The sequence below is a fragment of the Elaeis guineensis genome, chromosome 2 (genome assembly GCF_000442705.2).
Source record: "Elaeis guineensis isolate ETL-2024a chromosome 2, EG11, whole genome shotgun sequence".
Classification (NCBI taxonomy): domain Eukaryota; kingdom Viridiplantae; phylum Streptophyta; class Magnoliopsida; order Arecales; family Arecaceae; genus Elaeis; species Elaeis guineensis.
Window position 1 is genome coordinate 114,430,535 of NC_025994.2, and position 24,627 is coordinate 114,455,161.

General features: G+C 37.5%; 2 protein-coding genes across 5 annotated transcripts; one reads left to right on the forward strand and one right to left on the reverse strand.

Annotated features, from left to right (window-relative positions):
• Window positions 1-7,845: 7,845 nt before the first annotated feature.
• On the reverse strand, window positions 7,846-9,228 carry LOC105042868 (inorganic pyrophosphatase 2-like). The gene is made up of 4 exons (XM_010920217.4): window positions 9,043-9,228; window positions 8,820-8,941; window positions 8,513-8,714; window positions 7,846-8,443 (listed from the first exon to the last, which is right to left on the reverse strand). The coding sequence occupies exons 1-4, from the start codon at window positions 9,178-9,180 to the stop codon at window positions 8,078-8,080; spliced, it is 828 nt and encodes a 275-aa protein (XP_010918519.1). The 5' UTR covers window positions 9,181-9,228; the 3' UTR covers window positions 7,846-8,077.
• A 4,348-nt stretch (window positions 9,229-13,576) lies between these two features.
• Window positions 13,577-23,500, forward strand: LOC105042874 (uncharacterized). Of its 4 annotated transcripts, none has more exons than XM_010920236.4 (9): window positions 13,578-13,780; window positions 14,381-14,483; window positions 18,141-18,241; window positions 18,556-18,751; window positions 19,116-19,270; window positions 19,498-19,641; window positions 20,578-20,681; window positions 20,804-20,954; window positions 23,123-23,500. In XM_010920236.4, the coding sequence occupies exons 3-9, from the start codon at window positions 18,173-18,175 to the stop codon at window positions 23,204-23,206; spliced, it is 903 nt and encodes a 300-aa protein (XP_010918538.1). In that variant the 5' UTR covers window positions 13,578-13,780; window positions 14,381-14,483; window positions 18,141-18,172; the 3' UTR covers window positions 23,207-23,500. The 4 variants fall into 4 exon arrangements, with proteins under 4 accessions (XP_029120459.1, XP_010918538.1, XP_029120455.1 ...); XM_029264622.2 differs by having other exon boundaries at window positions 18,161-18,241; XM_029264626.2 differs by lacking the exon at window positions 14,381-14,483 and having other exon boundaries at window positions 13,577-13,780; window positions 18,161-18,241.
• Window positions 23,501-24,627: the final 1,127 nt, after the last annotated feature.

The following is a 24,627-nucleotide window of genomic DNA, read 5'->3' on the forward strand; positions in this document are numbered from 1 at the left end:
CTTGAAGATTACTAAAGAGCTTGACATTGATAATTTGAAGATTTTTACCGACTCACAGTTGATTACACTCACAGTTGATTACTGGGCAAGTTAATGATGAGTTTGAAGCCTGAGATCCCGTTATGATGAAGTACCTTTAGAAAGTGAAAGATCTTACATCAACTTTAAAATATTTTGAGATCTCTTATATTTCAAGAATAGAGAATGCTCGAGCTGACGCACTTATCCAACTCGCAACTACTTCATTCAACTCACTGGGTCAGACATTCATCGAATATCTTGAACAATCGAGCATTGATAAAGTCGAAGAAGTGCTACAAATCAATGATGAGCTTAGCTGGATGGACCCGATCATCCTGTACTTGACTAATAAAATTCTATCTGCAAATCCTTCAGAAGCCAAACGACTACGATGGATGGCCTCGCAGTACATTTTGATGAATGGATAATTTTATAAAAGATCATTCTCTCTTTTCTTACTGAAGTACCTGAGACCAATGGATGTCGACTATGCACTCTGAGAGGTTTATGAAGAGATTTATGAAAATCACTTGGGGGCAAATCATTAGCTTATAAAATTTTACGACAAGGATATTATTGACCCACCATGAAGAAAGATGCAGTTAAACTTGTCCGAAGATGTGAACTATATCAGAAGTATGCTAATATACAATATTAACCAGCCAGCTAGCTGATATCAATTGTTATACTATGGCTCTTCGCATAAGGGAGAATCGACATACTTAGTCCTTTCCCTCCGACATCCAATCAGAAAAAATTTATAGTAGTTGCCATTGATTACTTCATTAAATAGGTAGAAGCTGAACTCTTGGCACAAATCACTGAAAGTAAGATAGAAAACTTTATTTAGAAATCAATCATATGTAGATTCGGTCTATCATATAGCATTATCACTGACAATGATCGATAATTCGACAATCAGAATTTTAAAAAAATTTATACAAAATTTTATATTACGTACAAGCTCACATCAGTTGGCCATCCACAATCCAACGGTGAAGTGAAAGTAACAAGCCGAACAATCCTACATGATCTCAAAATCAGATTGAATGAAGCTAAAGGCCTCTGGATAGAAGAATTATATCCGATCTTATGGTCATATCGGATAACTCCTTGTATACCAATAGGAGAATCGCCATTCAACCTAGCCTATGGGATGGAGATGATGATTTCACTTGAGATCGAATTACCATCAGCAAAAGTGGAACAGTATAATGAGCTGAGCAATTCTGAATGTCGGAGAGCTGATCTAGACTTACTTCTAAAAGTTCGACAGTAAGTTCAAGTTCGGATGGCAGCATATCGGCAAAGAATATCTCGATATTACAATGCAAAAGTCAAGCCAAAGATCTTTCATCCAAGAGATCTGATCCTAAGAAAAACAGAAGTTTCAAAGCCTCTGGATCAGAAAAAATTATCTTCAAACTGAGAAGGACCCTACAGAGTAACCTAGATACTTCGACCAGATGCATATTGACTAGAAACTCTCGATGGAATGATTATTCTTCGAACTTGAAATATCAATAATTTAAAAATATATTATCAATAAAATTATTCATATATACGATGTTCAGAATAAAATATTGAAATTCAAAATCATGAAAGCTTCAATCAACTATAAGTAATCTACAAAATGATATTAGATCGATAAATAATTGATTAATTTTTATCGACTACATCTCAATTTTTTAATGCAAAAACCAACTTACCGATTATATCTCAATTTTTTATTGTAAAAACTGACTTAAGTCGAATGACTACTCATATCGACTTAGCTTTAGCTAAGCAAAATATGATGCTGATTCAATTCCGATCGAGTGAAAAATACACCGACTTGACTACGATCAGTCGAAGAATATTTGACTTATCACCATCTTTCAAATACTTAAAGTATACAAGCTAAGTCGGCTGACACCCGACTAGCAGACAAACTCTATTATGACTATTGATCGATATTCAAGTCATCGATGGATGATCGGTTGATCGACTGTTATTCTACGATCTTGACAATACAAGTGTAAAAAAAAGAGATTCCATACTTAAAATTTTTTTTTCATTCATTGAAGAAAGATTACAAAATTAGACTTAGTCTAACTACAAAAAAAAAAAGAAAAAGTATTACACCGGTCACCAGTCGGCTTCTTCTTCACCTTGCTCTGGTACAACTTCGATGGTTGGAGTAGTTTCTGATACAGTCAGTGTGGTGGTCTCCTCAGCAACCTCTTCTCCCGAACTAGGAGGCACAATGCTGCTCAGGTCCAGATTTGGATATAATTTTTCGACTGTATCTCTATCGTCCTCGTATCCGATGCAGTAGGAGGCGAATCCATCCTCGAAACTTTTATCCTTGAATTTTTATGAATCTTTGAAATTCTCGATGGTCAGACTCAGAGCACCTCTCGCCGACTCAGCTTCTTCCTTGGTGGAGGTCGATTCTGCATCAGTCAGTGCCAACCTCTCTATAGTGGCTCGATACCTTCCGCGCTCCACTTCAAGCTCCTCTATGCATCCATCTCTCTTTCTCCAAAACTGACTGATGGGATACTTCTTACTCTTGATTCGAGATTCAAGAGATGTGATGTTCTGTTGCACCGACTCTAGTTCGGCTCTAGAGAACTATAGTTCGATCGTTATGCGGGAGATCTCTTCTTGGAGCATCTTCACCTATTTGACTGTCGTCTGGAGTTGTTCAACAGCAGCATCTTTTTCGGCATGGGCGACTGCCATCTTATCCATCCATGCCTGATGAAGCTCGATGATTTTTTGATATCCGCTCTCTAGAACGTGCATATCGTGTGCCCACTGAAAAAAAAAAAGAGAAGTTAAGTTGGATCAAAAAAAAAAAGAAAGAAAACTTTCACTGACTCACCCCAAGCATCGTCGGGTAAAACAAAAAAAATATTTTGGATACTATCCGATCTCTCCTGTTCTCCCTGTCAGTTGAGAGAAGTGTAGCTTTGATGAGTCATCTGACCAAGGCCGACTCACCGACAGGGATTCGGATATCAAAAAGAGTGAAAAAAATCCACCGACGACCCATTATCGACTGAGGTGGTTGGTGCATTTCTCCGCTCCACAATCAGCGATCATTCGTTTGAAACTGCCACAAAATCAGTGCTTGATTGTGCCTGAGACTGCTCCATTTGAGGAACAGCTTGCACAGCAACAGATAGTTTTGGTTCGATCGTGACTATAGAATCGATCCGAACTCCTACAGATGGTGCTGCTGATGGTTCAGGTGCGGCATCTTCATCTCTTACTGTCTCAACTCTGACTAATAACACTTCAATTGGAGGTAGTACTGTCGGAGCCGACAACGCTATAACCGGCTCGATGCCAGAAGCTATCACTGACGGGATGTCTGACTTCCTCATCGATACCAATCCAGACGCACCCCAACTTCTCTTTAGTAGTCTGGATGGTCCAGCATCGGCCGCTACTCTCTTCTTAGCAGCATGTAGACGGATGTCGGCAGCTGAAAGGCAATCAAAAGATAAAAGTTTAGTACAAAATTCAGAAGCAAACAAAAAATAAATAAATAAATAAATAAATAAAGTGATCGATCATGCTATACTTAAAAAGGTTACCGAACTAAGTCCGACATCATAAAGAGCCTGCTCTGTCATCAGCTCTCATTGTACGAAGACTTTCATATCTTTAAGTCGAAAGAAATCTTCCCGATCGATGATGTCAACCCGACTATGCTTATTGAGGTCAGTTCTCGGATCATCCCAGCATAAAGAAAAATCTCAAGGAAATGAAGAAGAAACGAAGAAAAATTGATTCTTCCATCCATGAATGGATGATGGAAGATCAAAAATGAAAGAAAGACCCTTCATCGGGTTGAAAAACCACCAACCCTTAGTTTTGGGATGAGGATGAAGAACAAAGAAAGTCCAAAAAAGAGAAGGGTGAGGGTTAGTCGGGATAAGACGATATAATAAGACAAAGCTGATAATCAGTCGAATGGAGTTCAGAGCCAACTGAGTAGGACAAAGACCGTAATAATCAAGAAGATTTCGAGCAAACTCTGGAATTGAAAATCGAAGATTGGTCCGAAGGTTCTTGACATAAAAAGCAACTTGATCCGAAGGAAGGGAGTTCATCCGACCATCTGAATCAGGAGCAGAAAGCTGATATTACTTCGGGATATGATACTATTTTCGGAGCCATTCGACTTTGGGCTCGGACAAAGAAGAGACTTCCATCTTTGGATCCGAAGGAGAATCGTCGGTCAGATTCTTCGATCGACTATCCCGAGAAGATGAAGCCTTCATTTTCTTACTCCTACTTGCTATTGGAAATGAAAGAACCTAAAAAAAAAAGAAGAAAAACCTAAGAGAAAAGAATGGAAACTCGATCTGGAGCTAGAAGTGACACGAAGAACAGAGAAACTTCGAGAGCTCTCAGCACTTGGGGGACAAAACCTTCTGTTGTAGAGAAAAATGATGAATGTAAAAGCGGAAAGTTCAAATGAAAGGAACACTATATATATAGGACCTCTCAGCGGTCTGGATGAAGTTATTCAAATCAAAGCTCTCTCAGATTTTGATAAGTGGCTACATCAAAACCGACCATTGATCGGATGGTTTGATGCACCTATCTTCAGATCACGCCACTTCAGCACTATCCGCGTGAGCGGCGTTGAGCCAATGATATCTAGACACGTGGTCGAAATCGACTAGTCAAAATTGAATCGTCCGAATTCTCCAGACGTCGGACTATCTTCTCGAAGCGATACCTCAATGATGATATCGCAGTTATCGAAACGACAAAATGGATGAAGTCTCTTCGTATTTCAAAAAATCATTAATATCTGCAATCGAATCGGAGCTCGAGACAACACGTGGCAACTCTCTTCGTCCAACGTGACAGACCACGTGACAACATGCATATCAGACTACCTTGGACTTAGGAGTGGAGGGCAACTATTGGGCCGATTCAGCCGACTCCTTGATTCCAACTTTCGATCGGCCTGATAAGCACGACCTGCTGACTATCAATCGATTGGATCAATCGATTGACCGACTGACAGTCGATTATCCTCAAATTTAACAAACTTCAACTATAACGACTTGACTGATTTCAGACCAATGACCATCGAAATATCAGAATTACTGACCGATGCTCATTCGGACTTCCACAACTACCGACATACGTTCGACATATTTTGATTACCAACATATTGTCGGCTTACGAGAAACTGCCAGTGTAGAAAGTGTATAATGGCCAGAACATGATCAGTAGCAGGTATAACTACCCATCCCACGATCACATAATGCTGGAACAAGCGGGATCCATGTGTCTAACCCTTACAAACGGTTACCAACTACTTGTTTATAAAAAGAGATAAATGAACAGTATTGAAAAAGATCTCTTGAGAGCTGAAACTCTGTCTCTTTGAATATTCATCTGCTGTTCATCATTCTCCATTGATTTAAACATCGGAGGGCTTCCATCGAATATAATTTCGATCAGTGTGGACTTCATTTTATAGGTGCTCTTCACCGATGACAAGTGCAATAAGGGATTGGCTGCAATAGGAGATAATCTGAATTGTCAAAATAATCTGGATTATCAACCTAAAAAATATATCAAATATAATAATTTAAATAATTATATTAAATTTTTAATAATCTGGATAGATTGTCGGCTATCAAAAGCAACCTAAAGCTCGGGTTGGGAAGAGTTGGTTGAAAAGCTCTGGTGAGCCCAAGCTCGTCAATCACCCACTTGTCGCTGTCACAGTTGATGATGGTCTTGTGGCTCTGGTCGAAGTCGAACACCACGACAATCCCTGCCATTGGATCCAAATTTAGTTGCTTCTTGTTCTTATTCTCTCATGAGGACGGAAAGAGTAAGCCTTTCCACTCCTCTGATTTGCAACATAATGCTGCGAGATTATGAGGAGCCTTGTCGGAAGACGTGGGGTTAGGGAGCAGCGTTTGCCAAGGGAATATTAGATAACAAGGATAGAGATTTCGATGGAGGCTGTGGAATCTCATTCCGGCCTCTGTCTTTCCTTTCATGTTGCATGTCTTCCTTTAAAGTGGGTGGGATAGGCACCACCAAGTCACTAATCTTCTTTTTTCCGCTTCAGAGAAGCATCGGCAAGGATATAATTCGGGATATTCCGCGAGTACCGAATCTTTGTGGACATGCGTGGCTAGCACTCCTAATTCTCACAGGCAAGTTGATGGGATATTCGGGCTGGGAGCTTCTGATTCTCCCCCTTGCCCACCTTCTAGGTATAATGTTGACTACCTGCCTTTCTTGATCCACAAAGGACTTGAATTGTATTTAACTGCTCCTTATTTTTCTGAGACAAATTCTTATGTTCCTTGTTGAGCCTTTAATTAAGAAAGAGGCAGTGCTATGGTGCATTGAAAATATTATCTGCTATGACTCCTTTAGCTTCTAATTTTGTCTTTTGGGTCCCTGTGCAGAACTGATGAATTAATGTTAGGGTACTCACGTGCATTACAGTTTTAAAATAATGGCCAAAACTGCTTTAAAAGAAGTAATATCCTGATTTCAGTGGCTCCGATATGTAAGTTTAAGGGTTTTAATAATCGCTGTTTAACTTTGTCTTTGTTCATCATATTATAACAATATTATTTAAGGGAAAAAAGTCAAAATATCTATTTGCTGAATGGTTTAATAATATATATTTTATGCTATGAATTGTGATATGAGCAAATAATATGTTTTTTTTTTATTAACTATTATTTTATGTTATAACAAATGACATTGGCTTGAAAACAACAATCAGCTGAAGATGACCGTTCTATGGTATTTTGCTACATGAAATTCGATACAAGTGGTATCATGGGATCCATGATTTTTGGTGTGACACTCTTTCACCAAGGAACAACATTTTTTTTTTCTTTCTGTTTTTTGAGGCATTTTTCTTTTGTTCACTAGGTTGTCTCTTATTTGATGATGTAGAGGTGATCAAGAGCCCTCCATTCAGTCAAAAAAAGAAAGAAAGAAAGGAAAAAAAAAAAAAGGGGGACTATGTGGATGGACCTTGTTGCCATGATGTGTCCATTTGTTGAAAGATGCATCACCCCACTGATGCAAATGCTAAGCTTGGGTGGAATATATGTAGAACCTTTGAGAATGACAGTAGAAGCACCACAAAATGGCTATCTTTGAAGAATTGATGTCAAGTTGGTCTCATATATTCCACTGGAATATATAGGTTTAATTTCCAATACTTCAAGTTCTGGTTGAGTATTACCAATACGGAATTTTGTTTCAGATTCAGGACATATGAACATTGAAATAGATCATTCAAATTTTCATATTACAACCCTACAGCAACGTGCCCTGTGATTATTTTTCCTATCATTAATTTCCTAGCTTTAACTTACTCCTCATAATAATTACTGGGGAACAATTTTTTTCTAAAACGTCCCACCAAGCAAATTCAAACTTGAAATCTTCCACTTGAATAGTCCAATATTGTTAGAGATAAAAACAAAAACCCACTCGCCTTCTAGAAACAAAGCAAATTATTGTATGTTTGTCATCTCTGGCACATCATAATCAAATTGGCAGCAGAAACCTAGACTGAGAGTGGCCTATGATATTATGGCCCATCCTGGAATAGAGAATACGGTTGGTTACTTAATTTGAAGGGGTCAAACTAAAGGGAATGGAATTGCTGGCTAGTTGGCAAACAAGGTATGCCTTGCAGAAACCTTAATTTTGTACCAAAGATGAAAGCACTTGCCATGCTAGAAATTAAGAAACCTCTGTTGTTATGGTCTACTTCATGCAATTGCCTTCTGAGATAGTTCCACAGTTTACGAAGCAGAGTACAAATCCAATGGATTTCACATGAAAATTTCACCACATAAAACATCAGGAAAATTTATCTCCGTCACTGACATTCTTTCCACTGTAAACTTTCACACAAGGTCAAAGAGGAGAAAGAAGGGGAAAAAAGGCAGAACCAAAAAAAAAAAAAAAAAGCGAAACGTGGTCTTTGACCAACATTCAGATAAATTGCCCACTTGTGCCAAATATTTGAGGGCCAAGTCAGGCATGGTTAGTGAGGAACCCTGAGAGCCAGGGGAAGGGCTTCATTGGGTGACATAGGAATTGTCTCGAACTTGCAATCCACTGAGAATAACTGGGCAGCATGGTTGTGATCGGCAGCGTTCGACATGTTGATGAGCTGCAGGAGGGTTCTTTCAAGCTCCTCACCATTGCTCCATTCATGGACCCCAGCCTTGAGCTGCTGAGGGTTGTCACAGATGAGCTGCCACAGTGGGTAATTCTTCCTTGGCATCACACAGTCTTCTTCACTGAGCTTCAGAGAAGGGCAGTAGTCTCCCTTCCCGTCACCCAGGTAGATGAATCGCTTCTTTCCTTCTGCAGTAGCTTGTGCTTGGATTCGTTCAACGATCTCGCTCTATATTTGGAAAATTCCAGGATTATATGGCACAAGAAGTTTTCTTAAGCAAAAAAGGTATAGTTATACCTTGCACATGTTTGGAGGGCAGAGGCTGCAGCCGTGAGAAGAGGTGGTGAAGTCATGGTAAGGGAAGATCCTAAGTCTCCCCTCCTCATCCACATAGCTTGGATTGGTATTAATCTCCGAGAAATACTCAAGAAGCCCATGGTGTTTGAGAACTGTCTCTATGAAGAAGAGGTTGGCATCACTCACCACCCTCAGATCACACCTAAACCAAAAGAATATATAACAAGCCGTCAATACAATACAAGTTATACAACATAACATAATGTCTAAACAATGGAGAAAACCCGACCAAAACAAGAAAAAGTACCCAAGATCATAAGCCGATTTGATGGCCGTGATGACGTGAGGGTCCAGTGGAGCCCTCTTCAGGCAATCTGCAATTTCTTCGATGGTCTTCCCCTGTAAATGTAGCTCCTTCATCATCCTATCCTGCAAGAGTGGCGAAGCATAAGGTGGGATCGATGAGTATGGTATCTAATGACGAAAAGAGCAGTACCGTGTGTGAGAGAGGGAGAGATCAGTGCACAAACCATGAGAGAATTCCACGGCATGGACGGGAGGAGGAGCTCAAAAAGCTCGGTGGCGCCGAGCTGGTCGACGACCCAGTTATCGCTGTCGCAGTCTATGATCGTCTTGTCAAAGTCGAACACCACCACGATCCCCGCCATTGAATCGAGATCAAGCTGAAGAAAGCTTTGAAAGTATGAGAAGTTTGAGGTCCCAATGGTTTGGGGAGGTATATATAGGGAGCAGAAGATGCCGAAGGAATATTATGTGCCATATAAATGGTGATGGGAATAAACTCTGCGGACTCCTACTATGGGCTGGTTTTCCTTTTCCTTTAAATTTATTCCGAGGTGGGTGGAATACTGGAATTACTGGTCCCGAGAAGAACCGGGAGGGACGGGATGGGACTCTCGTGGGAGCACGGAACCTTTTTTTGGAAACGCGTGGATCGCACGCCGTCTCATAACCTCACGGGTTTAGAGCCGTTGGCGGGGGAATATTCGGGATATAATCTTCCGAATCTTTCCAGTTCTTTACATAATTGCGTATGGCCTCCTTGTTCTTGCGCGGGCAACAATAATTATCGGGGAGCTTTCGGTTGAACATGGAAATCCATTATCTCCGCTTGGCAGAAAGAAGACAAAAAAAGAATGATCGGAAAAATAGCTGGTATTTATTTTTTTACACTGAATTATTTGAAGGTAATCTAAAAATATTATTTTTTGACAAAAAATCAATAGTTGTTAATTATTATATTGATATTATAATAATTATATGATATATATATATAATTATAAATATATAAATATATTGATTAATAATATTATAAATAACAATTAATATATTAAATATATTACTATATATTAAAAATATAAAGCATCAATAAAATAATTAATATTTATTTATTAATTATCAATAAATCAAGCATAGAAGTTATTAATAATTAATATATTTATTAATATATCAAAGCATACTAACATATATTTTTAATAAAAAAATATATTTTTAATATATATAATTAATTAAAAATATTTTTAAATCATATAAATAGATTTTAATATTTAAAATAGTTAATATTGATAGCATTTATGTAAGTAGGCCGCAAATAGCTAACAATGGCTTGAGAACAAAATATTATCACTTAAATTATTTTTTAAAAGATATTGTTAGAAATTTAATAATATTTCTTTATAAGATTAACTTTAACCAAATGTAATGATTTTTTTCCAATACTATTTTTTAGAATAATTTTTTATAATTTAATATAATAAATTTATTTTTTAAAATAAATAATTTTTAAAAAATATCAGATTATTTGATATAATAAATTTTTATTCCTTAGTGTCAACAGTACTATCAGAGATGTATCTGTTGTGAATGTATGGTTCTCAAAGAATATCTATTACCATCGATATTTTTTTTTTTATTTATGGAATTTTAGTCATCTGAATATTTCTTTGAACATTGGAGCATTCTTTACTCTCTTCTTTAATTACCCCTCGAATGCTGAACTTGAGGTAATGGTCCTGAGTGCTTCCATGTAGAGAAGGGAACGTGATGTCTTTTCTGTCTGTAATTCAGTACCCATGTCCTTTGTGTCTCGTAGAGATATAGGGTTCTGGGGTAGCTACGTGCAAAGTTCCAATGTTCCAAGCACAGGGCACCGTACTTTATATGACACCCGGCATTAGATGCTTTTCTCCCCGAACATGGCCTTTGTTTCGTAAATTTCTAATGTTTGCTTTTGAGGCATTTTTGTCGTTGCTGTGTGCCCATGAATGTGTTCATTATTTATTAAGTGAAACAACCCAACCGTGTTTTGATGGGGAATAACTCCCAATTCATTTTCTTATATCTATATATATATATATATATATATATATATATATATATATATATATATATATATATATATATATATATAATTTATTTATTGGCTAGTGTGATAGCGCACTTAAACGTTCCTCCACGTGAGTCCCATGGAATAGGCTTATTAACTCCCGTACCATAATAAGTTAATTATCACATTATCCTTCCACTTTTTCTATCCACAATAAAGTACATCAAGAAGTATGAAAGTAATTTTGGCTTTGTAGTAAAAAAAAAAAAAAGGAAAAAAAAAATCATGAATATTTTATTCCCTCCCCTTATCCTCTCCTATTTATTCTTCAAACCAAATGCTAGCAAATATTTATCCTGTAGAATAAGCTCATCTCTTACTTGGATATCTTTTTCTTATTCTCTCAAAAGTATTCGACAGCTAAACATTATCTAAGGGATTGATGTCAAGTCATATGGACAGAAGACTGTGAAACTGAACTTTAATTTGATAGTGTTCTTGCAATGTATATGCCATATTTGGAAATAAATCTCTTGATTGTGGTTAGATTTTTTTTTTTTTTTCCTTTTAGTTGAATTCTTTTTACCTACAATCATATAAAAAATTTGTGGAATATTATACACTGGATGTCCCTTTTTGCATATTTGACATTAGCCTAGTTCTCGGACTAAGACTAGACCCCATCTTTTCTATCCTATATCCTTCTCAACTTCGGTGACCAATTCCAATTGAACAGGTCTCTTAAATGGCAAAAGATAATATCAATTGAGCAAGCATTTGGATAATCATTAGTTTAGTTGACTAGCACTTCTTCCTAAGAGCTTACCATGAAGGAGGTCAATGGTTCAAATTTTGGATAAATCTTTTTTTTTTTTTTAATAAGGTTAAAAGGAACAACATTAGTGCAGTCCAACTCTAAATATGTGGGCATTAGAGACCAACTTCCAATATATGGACGCAGGTATTTTGGTTTGTCTATTTATATGCTTTTTTTTTTTCCAGATATGTTAAAGAATGCCATTAAAAGGCCCTAGATGGAAAAGAAGGAAAACAAAATTGTTGGATTCCTAACAGGTATGGAACTGATTCTAGATTGATTCAGTGCCTTGACTTTGATAGGAGATAATGGGTTTTCACTAGGTCCTACTGCTGTAGGACATCGTTCCAACCTCATAGGTGCGAGCCTAAGAATGGAACAAGACTATAACCAACTCAACTCACTCATTGGGCAAATGATTCATATTGAACACAACAATGTATACTAATATATATACATACACATACATAGATACACACACACACACATATATTCTGTGTGTGTATGTGTGTATAACATCTCGTGTGCTCTAAAATTTCTTCAGAAATTTCTGCTTGTTTTGCATTTTAAAATGGAGGATGTTGATTTCTCTAATGGCAACCTATTATAGCAGGAGGAAAGTTCAAGTATGAGTGACAAATATTATAATTTAAGTAAAATATAAGGTTGATAATTAATATAAATTTTGTAACTTCCGTGATCATAGGCGAACATGAGATGGTATTGACTTAAATTCTTTCGACTTGGGTATCAATAAAAGACATCGAGGACCCAGCTGCCTTAAATTCAAATATTCAATGAACGAAAAGCAGAAGTTTCATGCAAGAGGAATTCAATATGACCACCATGTCAGAACGGAGCTGTCTTGATCTAACATATTCAATTTCATGCAAGAGGAATTCAATATGACTACCATTTCATCACTCATCATCCGAGTCCCTCAAACAACAAAAGCTTCAAAGTAGGGAGAAACGTTGCATGACGCTTGCGTGGGTCTCTTTTTATCGTCCTGCAAATTAGGTTGAGCTCGGGTTCTCTGCTGTGCACCGCACGGTATGGTGCACAGCAGAGAATTCACGCGGAATTAGGTTGGCTAAGCTAAATCATCTTAAATAATTCTTGCTGAACGGTCAAGTGGGTAACGTAATGGACTTGGCTTGAACACGACCCAAATCTGTACATAAAAGGCTTATGAAAATAAGCTACATTGCAGATTGAGATGATCACACCCCAGCCCATCATTAAAATTGGCATGTGACAATATCAGAGCATAGGTTTATGATTTATAGAAAATTTCAGAGAGGACTCAGAGTCCGAATAACAAAGCAAGTACCCACTTTTGAATTGACTACTTAAGCGGCGAGAAGTCCAAAAGAACGAACCATAATTTTGTAGCCATTTTTGTACTGTAACTCATCTCCACTAACCTCTAACATTAATATATGGAGAAAAATAACAATCTTATACAATACGTCAACTCAAATAGACCTAATGGATGAAGCATAATTTTAGCTAATGTCTTTTTTGATGATAATACTTTTAGCTGATGTGATGCTGTAAGGGGTGAAAGAAGCAACTCACAGAAAGATTTTGATGTGGCTCACTAAAAATTGTGTGGAAATAAGATCCGAGAATCATTCTAAGAATATGTAATTGGTAAACTATTCACTATGTCTCTTTCTGCTGGTTGTCACCCCTTCTCCAAAATTTGATGGTTTCTTTTTGTTTCTCCAAAGTGTTTGTAACGGGTTTCCCTTGGTCGCTATATGGTATCATATGTTGGGTTGGGGTGGGGCCGAGGTACTGGTCTTTGGGTTTCCATGGGCCAGTCCAAATGGGCTGGCCCAACTTGAGCGTCCTTGTAGATAAATAAATAAATATATGTAAGTAAATATTATTGCCATTATTTTTTTTAATCCAGTATCCCCGCCTTCCAGATTGACAACCCTAATTGCCCTAATTTCCTGTCGGATTCTCCCCTCCTCCTCTATCGAGTCGAGACCTGTCCCGGCGTCAGCGGCGGCCGAAGGCTTCCATATCCGGCGCCGTCGCGCCGATCGGTTGGTGGCACCGCATTCCCTCTCCTGTCTTGGAGAGGTCACAGGTTCGGATCTCTCTCCCGATTTCTCCCTCCTCTCGATTTTTATTCGCTCTGTCGCAAATCACCTGAATCTTGGCCGAGATCTTTTTCCTTTCTTTGAGCTGATCTTAACGCGATGCGGAGCCTATCCCTCTTCTGATAAGATGGGGTCGGATCCGGGGATGATCCAAAGGTGCTGCCTTTGGGGATTTTGTTGTCGGATTCTTCCTATCTTGATCGCCGTTCCTGTTTTTTCTTCCAAAGGACGTTAATTTCTTATTTGTTCTTCCACTAAAGCAAACCCTCGAGGGCGTCAACTAGGTAATTCGGAGGAAGTCAGATATTCTTGTGTGAGAAAGAAAAGTTTTCTTTTTTTTTTTTCATCGACAGTTTTCTTCTAATCTAGCTCCTTATAAAGTTTTTCTTCTAATTTGGTTCCCTGTAAGGTTACGGGTTTGGTTATCTTCGATTTAGGGTAGGTTGCCGTCAACTTTATTGCATGAGTACTGGATAGGGAGCAATTTTATCCTTGTCCTGTCTCGTTGTTTTCTAGTCTTTTGATTTATTATGTTGTCCATCAAATATTCATTATATTCTAATAGTCCGTTATTTTTATCCGTTCAGATCCATTGTGGGAAGGATATAACGAGGAGGAGGGGGAGGAAGTTTGTATAATTATATATATAAATATTATACCTTTTCATTTTGCTGGCAGTTACATTTCACCGTAAGTCTCCTTTTTATCATTCTTCTCCTTCTTTTATATTGCGCCGCTATCATGACTTTGGGAACTTGTAGAGCAGAACAATGGATGATGAAAACCATTGCATCTTTCGTCATTCCATTACATACCTGATACCACATAAATCTGGGTTTTGACATATTAATTGGAGGAATTATTATGGCCAAATGGTTTAGGTGGCATGGGCAAATTGTGACAATGCACATTAGGAGGAAGGCTACCATCATCTAATTATAGTTCATTGTGTGAAACCTTATTTTCATGCTCTCCTTGTCGCACCCGGTTGCTCCACTTTTTGCTTCTAGGCAAAGGGTTGCCGCTTTATGTGATAGTCGATCTGCCATAGGTTCCCACTGCTATGAATGCACTGCTTGTGGTCACCACTCAATGCTTCTGCTGCTGATATACGAAGATTGCCTTTGTGGGGGATATTTGAAATAGGTCCCACCTCTCTAGGACCAGTATATACCAGCCTAGTGATTTCAAAGTGCCTAGAAAAGAAAGATTTGAAAGGAATTAGACTAATGTGGGTGCAAAAATAAATCTAAACTAGAAATTGAAAAGGAAACTAATTGCTATGATGCTAATATGAGAGATTCTGCTAGGAAGGGAAGGTATCAGAACACCTCCCCTTCCCTTGAAACCTGGAAAAAGAAAAGAAGGGCTAGGCTAGTATGCAGGAACTAAGCTAAATTATGCTAATGTAGAAAATTAAGTAAAACTAGAGGAAAAAAAGAGAAACAAGGAGAAGAAATCTCCCCTTTTTGGGGCGTTGAGCCATAGGTCTGACCCTTCTCGCATGAGCCCCATTGAGTCCTTTGCACACTCTGAGAATACAAAAAGGCTATGAACTGCTGCCTGAAGTTTTAATATCTAGAAGTGTGCTCTTGCAAAGGCTTAAAGCTCCTTCTTTGATACTTTGGCTGTTCCTTAGCGATCTTTTGATGATGCTTGGCCCCCTTGTGGGGTTTTATATAAGATTCTTTTGGGAGGTCTAGAGCTCGTGCGTCCAATGTGGGACTAAGAGAATTGGTGAAAATGTGCCTAAGACTTGTCAAAATTGGGTAAAAATCCAAGTAGAAATCAACTTGGGGAGTTGATTTGGGTCGAGGTTAGGATCCTACCAATGGTAGGGTTGGCTCTGTCTGTATACAATCCATGCCAATTAGCTTGTCGTCGGTACTCAGTAGGCAATGGATGGTCAAAACCCACAATAAGTTGGTCCCTTCTAGAAACCTATGTCTTTGATGGTTGTCACATGGCATCAGCATGATACTAATGGCAGGAGCATTTCTTCAGTGGGGTACCAACGATACAATATCACTGTTTGTTGACTCCAAGAAGGTCTAGGACCCTTTTTCCTGTAAATTGAATGCTTTGCATGGGATGCAAGGTATGCCAATGCCAAACTGTTTCATTGGATTGCGGAGGTTTGGGTGATCGTTATTGGTGACACTTTTGGCCTGTTTTTGGGTGTCAAGAGCTAAGTACCTACAGTTGTGACAAGACTTTTAGATCCTTTGAAAATGGCTGGTTAAAAAAGGGATGCATGTTGCAAACTCAGTGTATATGATATTTGATAGAAATGTACAAATGGATAATTATATAATCCATGCTATCTAGCATAGCATTTTACAAATTCTACTATGTCACGGTTAAAATATATTTTGATGGTATGTTTGTCAGTGTGGTACTCCTTGGTATGAAGCTATCAGATCTAAACTCAAGAGTAGCAATAAGCAACCCAGTAAGCGACCCAACAAGGACTTTAGAATTTCTTTATCGTGACTCAACTCCTAGCCTATTTCTGTCAATTTGGCCCAACTTTGGGACTTCAATGACAATTAGTTAAAATCTTGGAAAGGTAAAATGATAGTTGTGGGGCTCAGGTTCAATCTTATTATGATACTTGCAGCCTTCCCTCACATCGTATCCCACTATGCAAGTTGAAATTTAGCATGCCTTATATCTATGCTTGTGTTATATTTTCAATCCTATATTGACTTCATATTGGGTATGGTAACATCAAAATATTTTAAGTTACCTTTCTAGCTTGCTCCCTACTAAACCAGAGAAACAATGCATATATTGTTCCTGAATTCTTACTCGCCTACAAACTTAATCTTCATTGCTCAACTAACAATGGAGACATGACTGCTGAAATCTCATAGTATTTTTTCTAAGTTTGCTCCCATGAAGGCTGACGTCATTACTCTAGGCGGAAGACTTGTCTGATTAGTTATTAAAGAATAAAGATTAAGAATTAAGCTCACTTGTATGAAATTCGTGGTGAATGATTTGGCAATGTTTGCTCTGTAGAGGATAAGATTTGGAATACAGCCAGTTGTGTGGTATTCATAGATGAGAATTGAGTTATGATTATTTAGGATGATGATTATTTATTAGGTCTGCAAATGGGCCTTGTCTGGACCAGGTTAAGCATGATGCAGATCTGACCCTGTTTCCTTGTGGGTCATGATTTCAGAACTGGACCAAACCCACCGACCAATCAGGGCAGAGTAGGTCAGGTCCATGGTAAGTATTTTAGACCCATCTAGTCCTGGTCGAGCAATATGTCAACCCAACAATGTGTTTGAGATTGTGCTCAGTCTAGGTCTAGATCCATTGAAAGATAAAGAGAAAGTATATTTTCGTAGAAGAAAGACTAATATTGATATGAATAACAAGTGAAGAAAATTAAAAAAAAAAGGGTGTTGGTGTTGAAGAAATACTAGGAATATTTGAGACTGTGTTCACTCCAAGTCTTGGTCCATTGCAAGATAACAGGAAAGTATATCCATGCCTAGAAGAAAGACTAGTAGTGACATGACTAATGAGTGGATAAAAGTAAAAATAGTGTTGGTGCTACCACTAATATCACCAACAACAATGCATTTCAACCTTAACTGAGGCTCTGACCGGCAACTAAATGGCCTTAATACCCACTCTATATGCTCAAACATGGCTATGGGGTGAGCAATGAAGGGTTTAGGGGTTTCAACATCATGATATTTTTGGCTGAAAATGAAGCAAGTCAGGACATTTAAATTTTGATTATTTTAGACCTGTTTAATCGATGGGTTGGTTAGGGATAAACTGACCTAGATCTGACATGGTCTTATGAAAAGGCCATATTTTACACCAAATATGACACATGGGAAGATCAGATTATATGTCACAACATTTGCCCTTAAATCTATGGTTTTTAAGCATTTTTCTCTCATCTTTTAGAAATGTTGCATTGCTAGATGATTGTTAAATACACTTTGTGAGCCAAATTTAAGCACTTTAATATATCATAATTCATAACTATTTGCCCTTAAATCTATGGTTTCACTTTTTGAGCATTTTTCTCTCCTCTTTTAGAAAAGTCTTGTAATGTTTTTTAAGCCTTATGATCATTTGTTTATAAGTGGGGTTGGAGATTCTGAAAGTTGGATACAAGTATAATCACATGACCATCATATGCTTTAGGTGTGGGAAGGTAGATTTTGGGTGTTGTTTTATATGCTTTATTTATTATTCTTCTTATTACTCCCCATATGTTTGTGCTTGCCATGTAAAATGTCATATTATTTGAAACTACTGTAAAGTACCTCGGTTCTGGATCTTTTGTATCTGTGATTTGTGTAACTCCTGTAGGTTGATTACCAATATATTAGGGTTCATTCAAAATGGAAGGCAAACATTACGGTGGCAGACAGGAAGCATATTTTCAGGAACGACAAAGAGATAGGGAAGAGGTAAGCTTCCTTTGCTCTCCCATAGTTTTGTAACTTGAGTAAGAGATGTTTCTCTGGTCTGCATGCTTGATCCTGACAACTAAGAGCCTCCTCCTTGAGATAGTTTTAATGTCCAGTACTCCATTTGATTCAAATTGGTTATGGTTTGTTTTAGTAATTATTTTTCCTTTTTGCTATCTGGACTCATAGGCTGTATGGGTCATGTGCTTTTCTTCGCACACATGTTTTCTGTTCTTGACATCTCCATGCTTCACTATCCTATTTCCAAATTAAGATATTTGTGTATGTCCTGGTTATGTTGTTTGCTGCTGCAGGCATATTCTAATTCTCTTGTTGAGGATTCAGGGGAAGATTTTCGTTTGCCAATTGATCACCGTCCCACGGAGAACCTTGATATAGAAAACTTGGAACAAGCATCTCTGGATACACAACTTACGTCATCTAACATAGGTTTTAGGCTTCTGCAGAAAATGGGATGGAAAGGCAAGGGTCTTGGCAAAGATGAGCAAGGTATTTCCTTCATTATGCCAATAGCTGCTGTTAGTTGTCATCATTTCATCATACAATCGTTGCTTGCTTTTAGTTTTCTTGTTTTGTTTTCCAGTGTTTATTTTTCCTGTTGCCATAAATTGTGTACAATCTTTTCTTCAATTTTTGTCAGACACTTATTTTGTTGATTTGCCTTCGATAATCTTTGCCCGCTTTATTGGAGTGACTTGGATTTGTGCCTGCTTTTTCATTGCAAGTAATGTTACTGAAATATAGGGTGCATTCTACTGGTGCACACTATATTTTCTCTGATTTGTTTACCTGAATTAACCCCTTTTTTCTGGTTGTGTTAATGGTCCATATCATTTTTGTTGGGGATATGCAGGCATAATTGAGCCAATAAAAACTGGTATAAGGGACTCAAAATTAGGTGTGGGGAAACAGGAGCAAGATGATTTTTTTACAGCTGAAGAAAATGTGCAACGGAGGAAACTTGATATTGAATTAGAAGAGACTGAGGAACTTGTAAAGAAGCGTGAGGTATGTCTTTAGATGCTCTTCACCATAGCCATTATTTGATGCTTTGGGGTTGATGCTTGACATTTTCAAAACCTACATCTAGTAGTAGGCAGCATATAGCATATATGCGTATCTTTTGACGGGAATGATATATCATAAGGGAGCTATCGAGGGTCTTGAGAATTTCGTGCACTTTTTATTACCTGGTGGCTTCTACTGCCTGCTTCGTGCAAATGATGACAATCCAGGTCCTAGCAGAGCGTGAGCAGAAAATCCAAACTGAGGTGAAGGAAATAAAGAAGGTTTTCTTTTGTGATCTTTGCAACAAGCAGTACAAATTAGCAATGGAATTTGAGAGTCATCTGAGCTCATATGATCACAATCACAGAAAAGTAAGTCAATTTTAATTTAGTTTTTTTAATCAAAATTTCCTTTTTGTAGTTGCTAGTTAAGAAACCATGTGACTGAAATTTCATATATATATATATATATATATATATCTTGTGTCTGTGTGTGTGTATGTTTATTTATTATAGTAGTGCTTTTTTGCCAAAATGTGTACTGTATCAAAGTTCAGCTATGTTCATACATAAACAGGACAGTGGACATGCCATGATATTGATATCAGGCAATCACCTTTCATATCAAGCGACTACCATGACTTTGGAATTTGTATTTCTCGTCCTCAAAATATTGAAATCAGTTCATAGGCCGTATATCTAAGAAGAAATAATATGATATGGAAGTCTGATTTTTGGCACCTTTTCCTAGATCTGTTTAGGATACCAGGTTTTCTCGAATTCCTACACTCCTTTCTGCATGAATATCTTCCAGTATCCCCCCACTCTGACGCTTGCAAATAAAAGGCTATATTGCAGTTTTTGTTGACACTCCTATCTTTGCTTTACATGGTCAGTGTAGAATATCTTTTTTTTTGGCTCAGCTTGAGCATTCCCTTCTTCGTTTGCACCAATAATTTATAGCTTTTCCACCCATCATGACCAATTATCTGATTGCCATTCAAAATGATGATTGCTAATTGCTTCATAAGTTCTTGTCTCATTCTTCTTTCATGTTGACCTATGAAGTATCCTGTGGATTCTCTAGTTACACTTATAAGTTTAATACGTTTGCAAAGTGCAATCATAATAAAGCAACTTGTTTCAAAAATCTGTTATTTTCCTTGTATTTGTTACGATATCTCAAATTTCTTATTTTGTCATGCTAAACAATCTCAGTGCAAGTCTTTGCAAATATGTTAAGAAAGGCATTTTGGTCTCTGATTCATGACCTAATACTGGTCCAATAACATGGTATCTTTTGTACAGAGGTTTAAAGAAATGAGAGAAATGCATGGGAGCAGCAGCCGCGATGACAGGCAGAAACGTGAACAATTACGTCAAGAGAAGGAAATGGCAAGATTTGCCCAAATGTATCCATTTCTAGAAAAACATTTACAATGTTTTATTCTGGAAGTTAATTTCTAAGTTTTATTGTAATATCTGTGACTTTGTCTGTACAACTTATTGTACAATTTCCTTGATGCCATTTTAGGGCAGATGCTCATAAGCAGCAACAGCAGCAGCAACAGGAACAATTGGAAGTGTCAGCAGATACTGGTGCACCAAAGAGTGCTTCCAGACTTTTGGCTCCAGATCAGCGGCAGGCATTGAAGTTTGGCTTCTCTAGACCTGGTGCTTCCAAGGTTCGTTAAATTAGGATTTAGGACGACTCATAAATAGCCACCTTATGCTTCAAAAGAGGAATAATTTTGACACTTTCTATATCATAGCAATTATGTTATATGTGTAATACTATATGTATTTCATGTTTGTTACTTACAGGTTGTTTGTCATTAACGTTATCTTGCTATTTTTCAAAAAGCATCTTGGTGCATCTTTTTCTGTGGTCTTATTACTGCTTAAAATGTATTTCACATGTCATTGCATGCTATAAGAGGAAACGGCCTATTATCTTTTGGGATATATTATTTTCTGGTTGCCACTTCCAGATTGCTGTTTTTGTTTTTTTTTTTTTTTCCTTTTATACATAATGTGACTTTTCTATGGGCTTACTAGTGTCTTCATCACAGTGCACATCTTCCTTTTTTTGGTGATAGCTTAATTGTAATTTTCATCAGCACTAGAATGTAGCATATGATTGCTGACCCTGGAATAATGCAAAATTCTGTAATAAACTCGACTTTTTAGATGTTAGTAAACTATTTTGTTAGAGGTTTTAATAAATTAATTATTAGGAAAAAATTGGACATAAGATTATGAAAAATATGGGAATCTTTATATGCCACTAAGATCCTATAACTTCTAGGAAATATATTCTTAATATTCTTCTAGATTGGTTTGGAATACTCTTGAAAATCTCTCTCTAAGATGATTATATGAAATCTCCAGAAATGTGCATTCTATTTTGTCACCTCCTTGATGCACTTCCTTAAGTCTCCAAGCATGCCCCATAGTGTCTTGAACGTTATTCTCATGGTACTTTCATGAATATACCTGCTGTGATCCTGGGTCTTTCTGTGCTTGAGCTTGAAATGCTTCAAAATATGCTTGGAGTCTGAGAAAAACACATCGAGGACTGCGAAAATATAACGCACCTTTTTAAAGATATCCTAGAAATAGAGGAGGGATCTTTGAAATATCTAGAAATATCATAGAGAAGATCTAGGTAAGTCGAAAAAGAATTACATGTATTAATCTGGATGTATTTTTAATAACTATTGTGGAAGCATATTAAAGTGTTCTGCATGCTAGAAACTATAGGAAATTAGACTTTGTGTTAGCCCTTCTAGATTGAGAACTCTAGAAGATTTTGAGGTTGAGGGTGCCTATAAAGTAGTGCTCCAGTGGGCAGGCATGCTATTCATTATCTTGTAGTTCAGTAGAGGAGTGCTCTACCATTATTTTACATCTTACGTGTTAGTGCATCGTGAAATGCTTCTTTTGTCCATTCTATTCTATAGCCTTAATCCTCTACAAACTTGCATCACTATCTCAAACTTTTCTCATTCCAACTTCCATCGAACTACCATATCCTTCTCCTTCAACTTACCATCTCAAACCAGAGTTTGTTGAAACCAATACTATTCCACCTACACCATTCCAACCAACGATGGAGATGGTCATCCGTTTAGTGCAATTCTGAACTCATTGTGGTAGTCTTGGAAGCTCAGAACTCATTGACTGTCTCTCTTTTTCTTTGTTCTTTTCTTCTTTTCTTTTGGAGATATCAGTGTGCATAAGTTTTACAGACAGTTGAAACTGCTTTTTTTATTATTAAAAAAAACCGAAAAGTGTAGGATCTGTCAATACCTCGAACAATAATTTAAGCTTTCAGCGAGATAGTTCTCTTATCAGTTTTTAAGGAATGTTAGTTTTATCTAAAGTGGATTATTAAAAGCTTGTGTGGCTTTTCCACCAAAAGAAGATCTAAAGGTATTTGATGCCTTGGGGCCGTCCAGATGAGAATTTTCATTAGTCCTATCATACAGCATAATGGAGAAAGTTTGAAAAGAATGAAGAATGTATTAATTTCTCCACTGCCATTTGAGCTGGACAGAGTTTCAAGTAATTTATGTTTTATTCTCCATGACGGTGCGGAATTGTTGTAGGTTTTGGACAGTGAGTGAGTTCATTATGTGGTTGAATTTTTCATTATGTTGCTTTGTAGTTTTTCTTCTTTTCCTTGTCAATAACTTTACGGAGAGTATAGCATTATTATCAATTGTTTATCTTAATGTTATGTTGATGCTGAATGTGCAAGTTTGTGTAGCTGTAATTTTGTTATTTACCAATTTTTCAAATGTGTTTAATCTCTCAGGATATTCATTGTTCTTTACCTTTCTTTCACCAGAAGACTTCTACTGGCGGCATCAGCAAGAAACCAAAAATAGCTGTATCCTCAATCTTTGGCGATGATAGCGATGACGAATTATAATTCCCTTTCTTGAAGGCTGCCCATTCTCCATGCGCTCTTGGAATATGGAACTTTAATCTTCTGATGAATCATGTAATGAAACTTTTTATTTTGTCTCAAGTTGCTCTGTATATTAAGATTCTGCCATTTATGATGGCTCTTATGTTAAGCTTGTTGAATGGTCTGAACTGTTGATTTGTTTGTATCAGTAAACAATGAGACTAATACATCTTGAGCAGATAACATGCTCAGATGGTGGCTTCCTTCCATCCAACTTCCCAATATGAAGAGCAAAGCAAGTTCTCTGTTGGCTTATGTCTTGGACTATTGCATATGGTTTGTTAAACATCTCATTAGGTAACATGTAATTTTCTGGATGGCAAGGTTTATCAGCTTTGTTGTGCAGCCTTGCTACTGATGGGCAGAGCAAAAGATTATAGATTCTTGCGGTGGAATTAAGTCAGGATCTTGTATATTTTGGTGCTTAGGTATCTTGATGGCTCATTTATTCCATAAAGGCCTGCTATCGGCATACTGGTCTTACAAATAACGACCGAATATGAGAATTGTTTGTCTAAAAGATAATGTGAAGCACTAGTTAGATCTGTCTTTACTTGTGCCATTATCATAAAAACTGATGGCAGGGAATTTCTCTGTTAGTTTCTAGACGCCTCAGTAAGTTTTCTCCACTTATCTCCAGTGTCATGGACTAGAGACCATGATGCAACCGTAGAGATAGATCAGAATTTGTAGTCTGATATTCAGGTGATACTTGTTCTAGCAGCAGCTAATTGGAGCTGCTCAAGCTTGCTTTTTGATACTTGCTTGTGGAAATAAAAAATAGCAGTAGTCCATCGCTGGTTGAGATCTTTTAATATGGTGGAAGGTCAACGTGGTACGTACTTGCTTTTATGCTTAATTTTTTTCGCAGTTTGAAAAAGTTATCCTGTGACGTGAGCTGATCTGAACTGTTGATTTTGATGTCTCAGCACCATGGTTGCTGATGAATTTGGACTGTATTATCTCTGCGATAGACTGAAATGTTGAGCTCCGGCACTTGTAAGCTTTGATTTTTCAGAGACATTGTCAGGGGCTTGTCCAGTACCTATGCCCATCTTCGTACGCGGCTACTTGATATGTGCATTGCAGCTTCTTATTTATTTGTTTCTTTGTTTATTTGTATATGTATCAAGGATTCAAGGCTGGACGTGGACGGAGCTGTCTCTTGCTGGTTGGACAACTGTGTCATGATCGGTCCGCTTTCCTGTTCCGGTTTGTCTGATGTCAAATGTCAAGGCTTTTCTTGGTGTTCATGGTGACATTTGCTGGCATGGCAAAACATCTCTCTCAGCTGAGCTGAAGGTGGATTAGGCATGCAGGATTTGCAAACAAGGAGATTGGGTTCAATGCTCAAGAATGCGGCGGATTTGATGTGATATCTG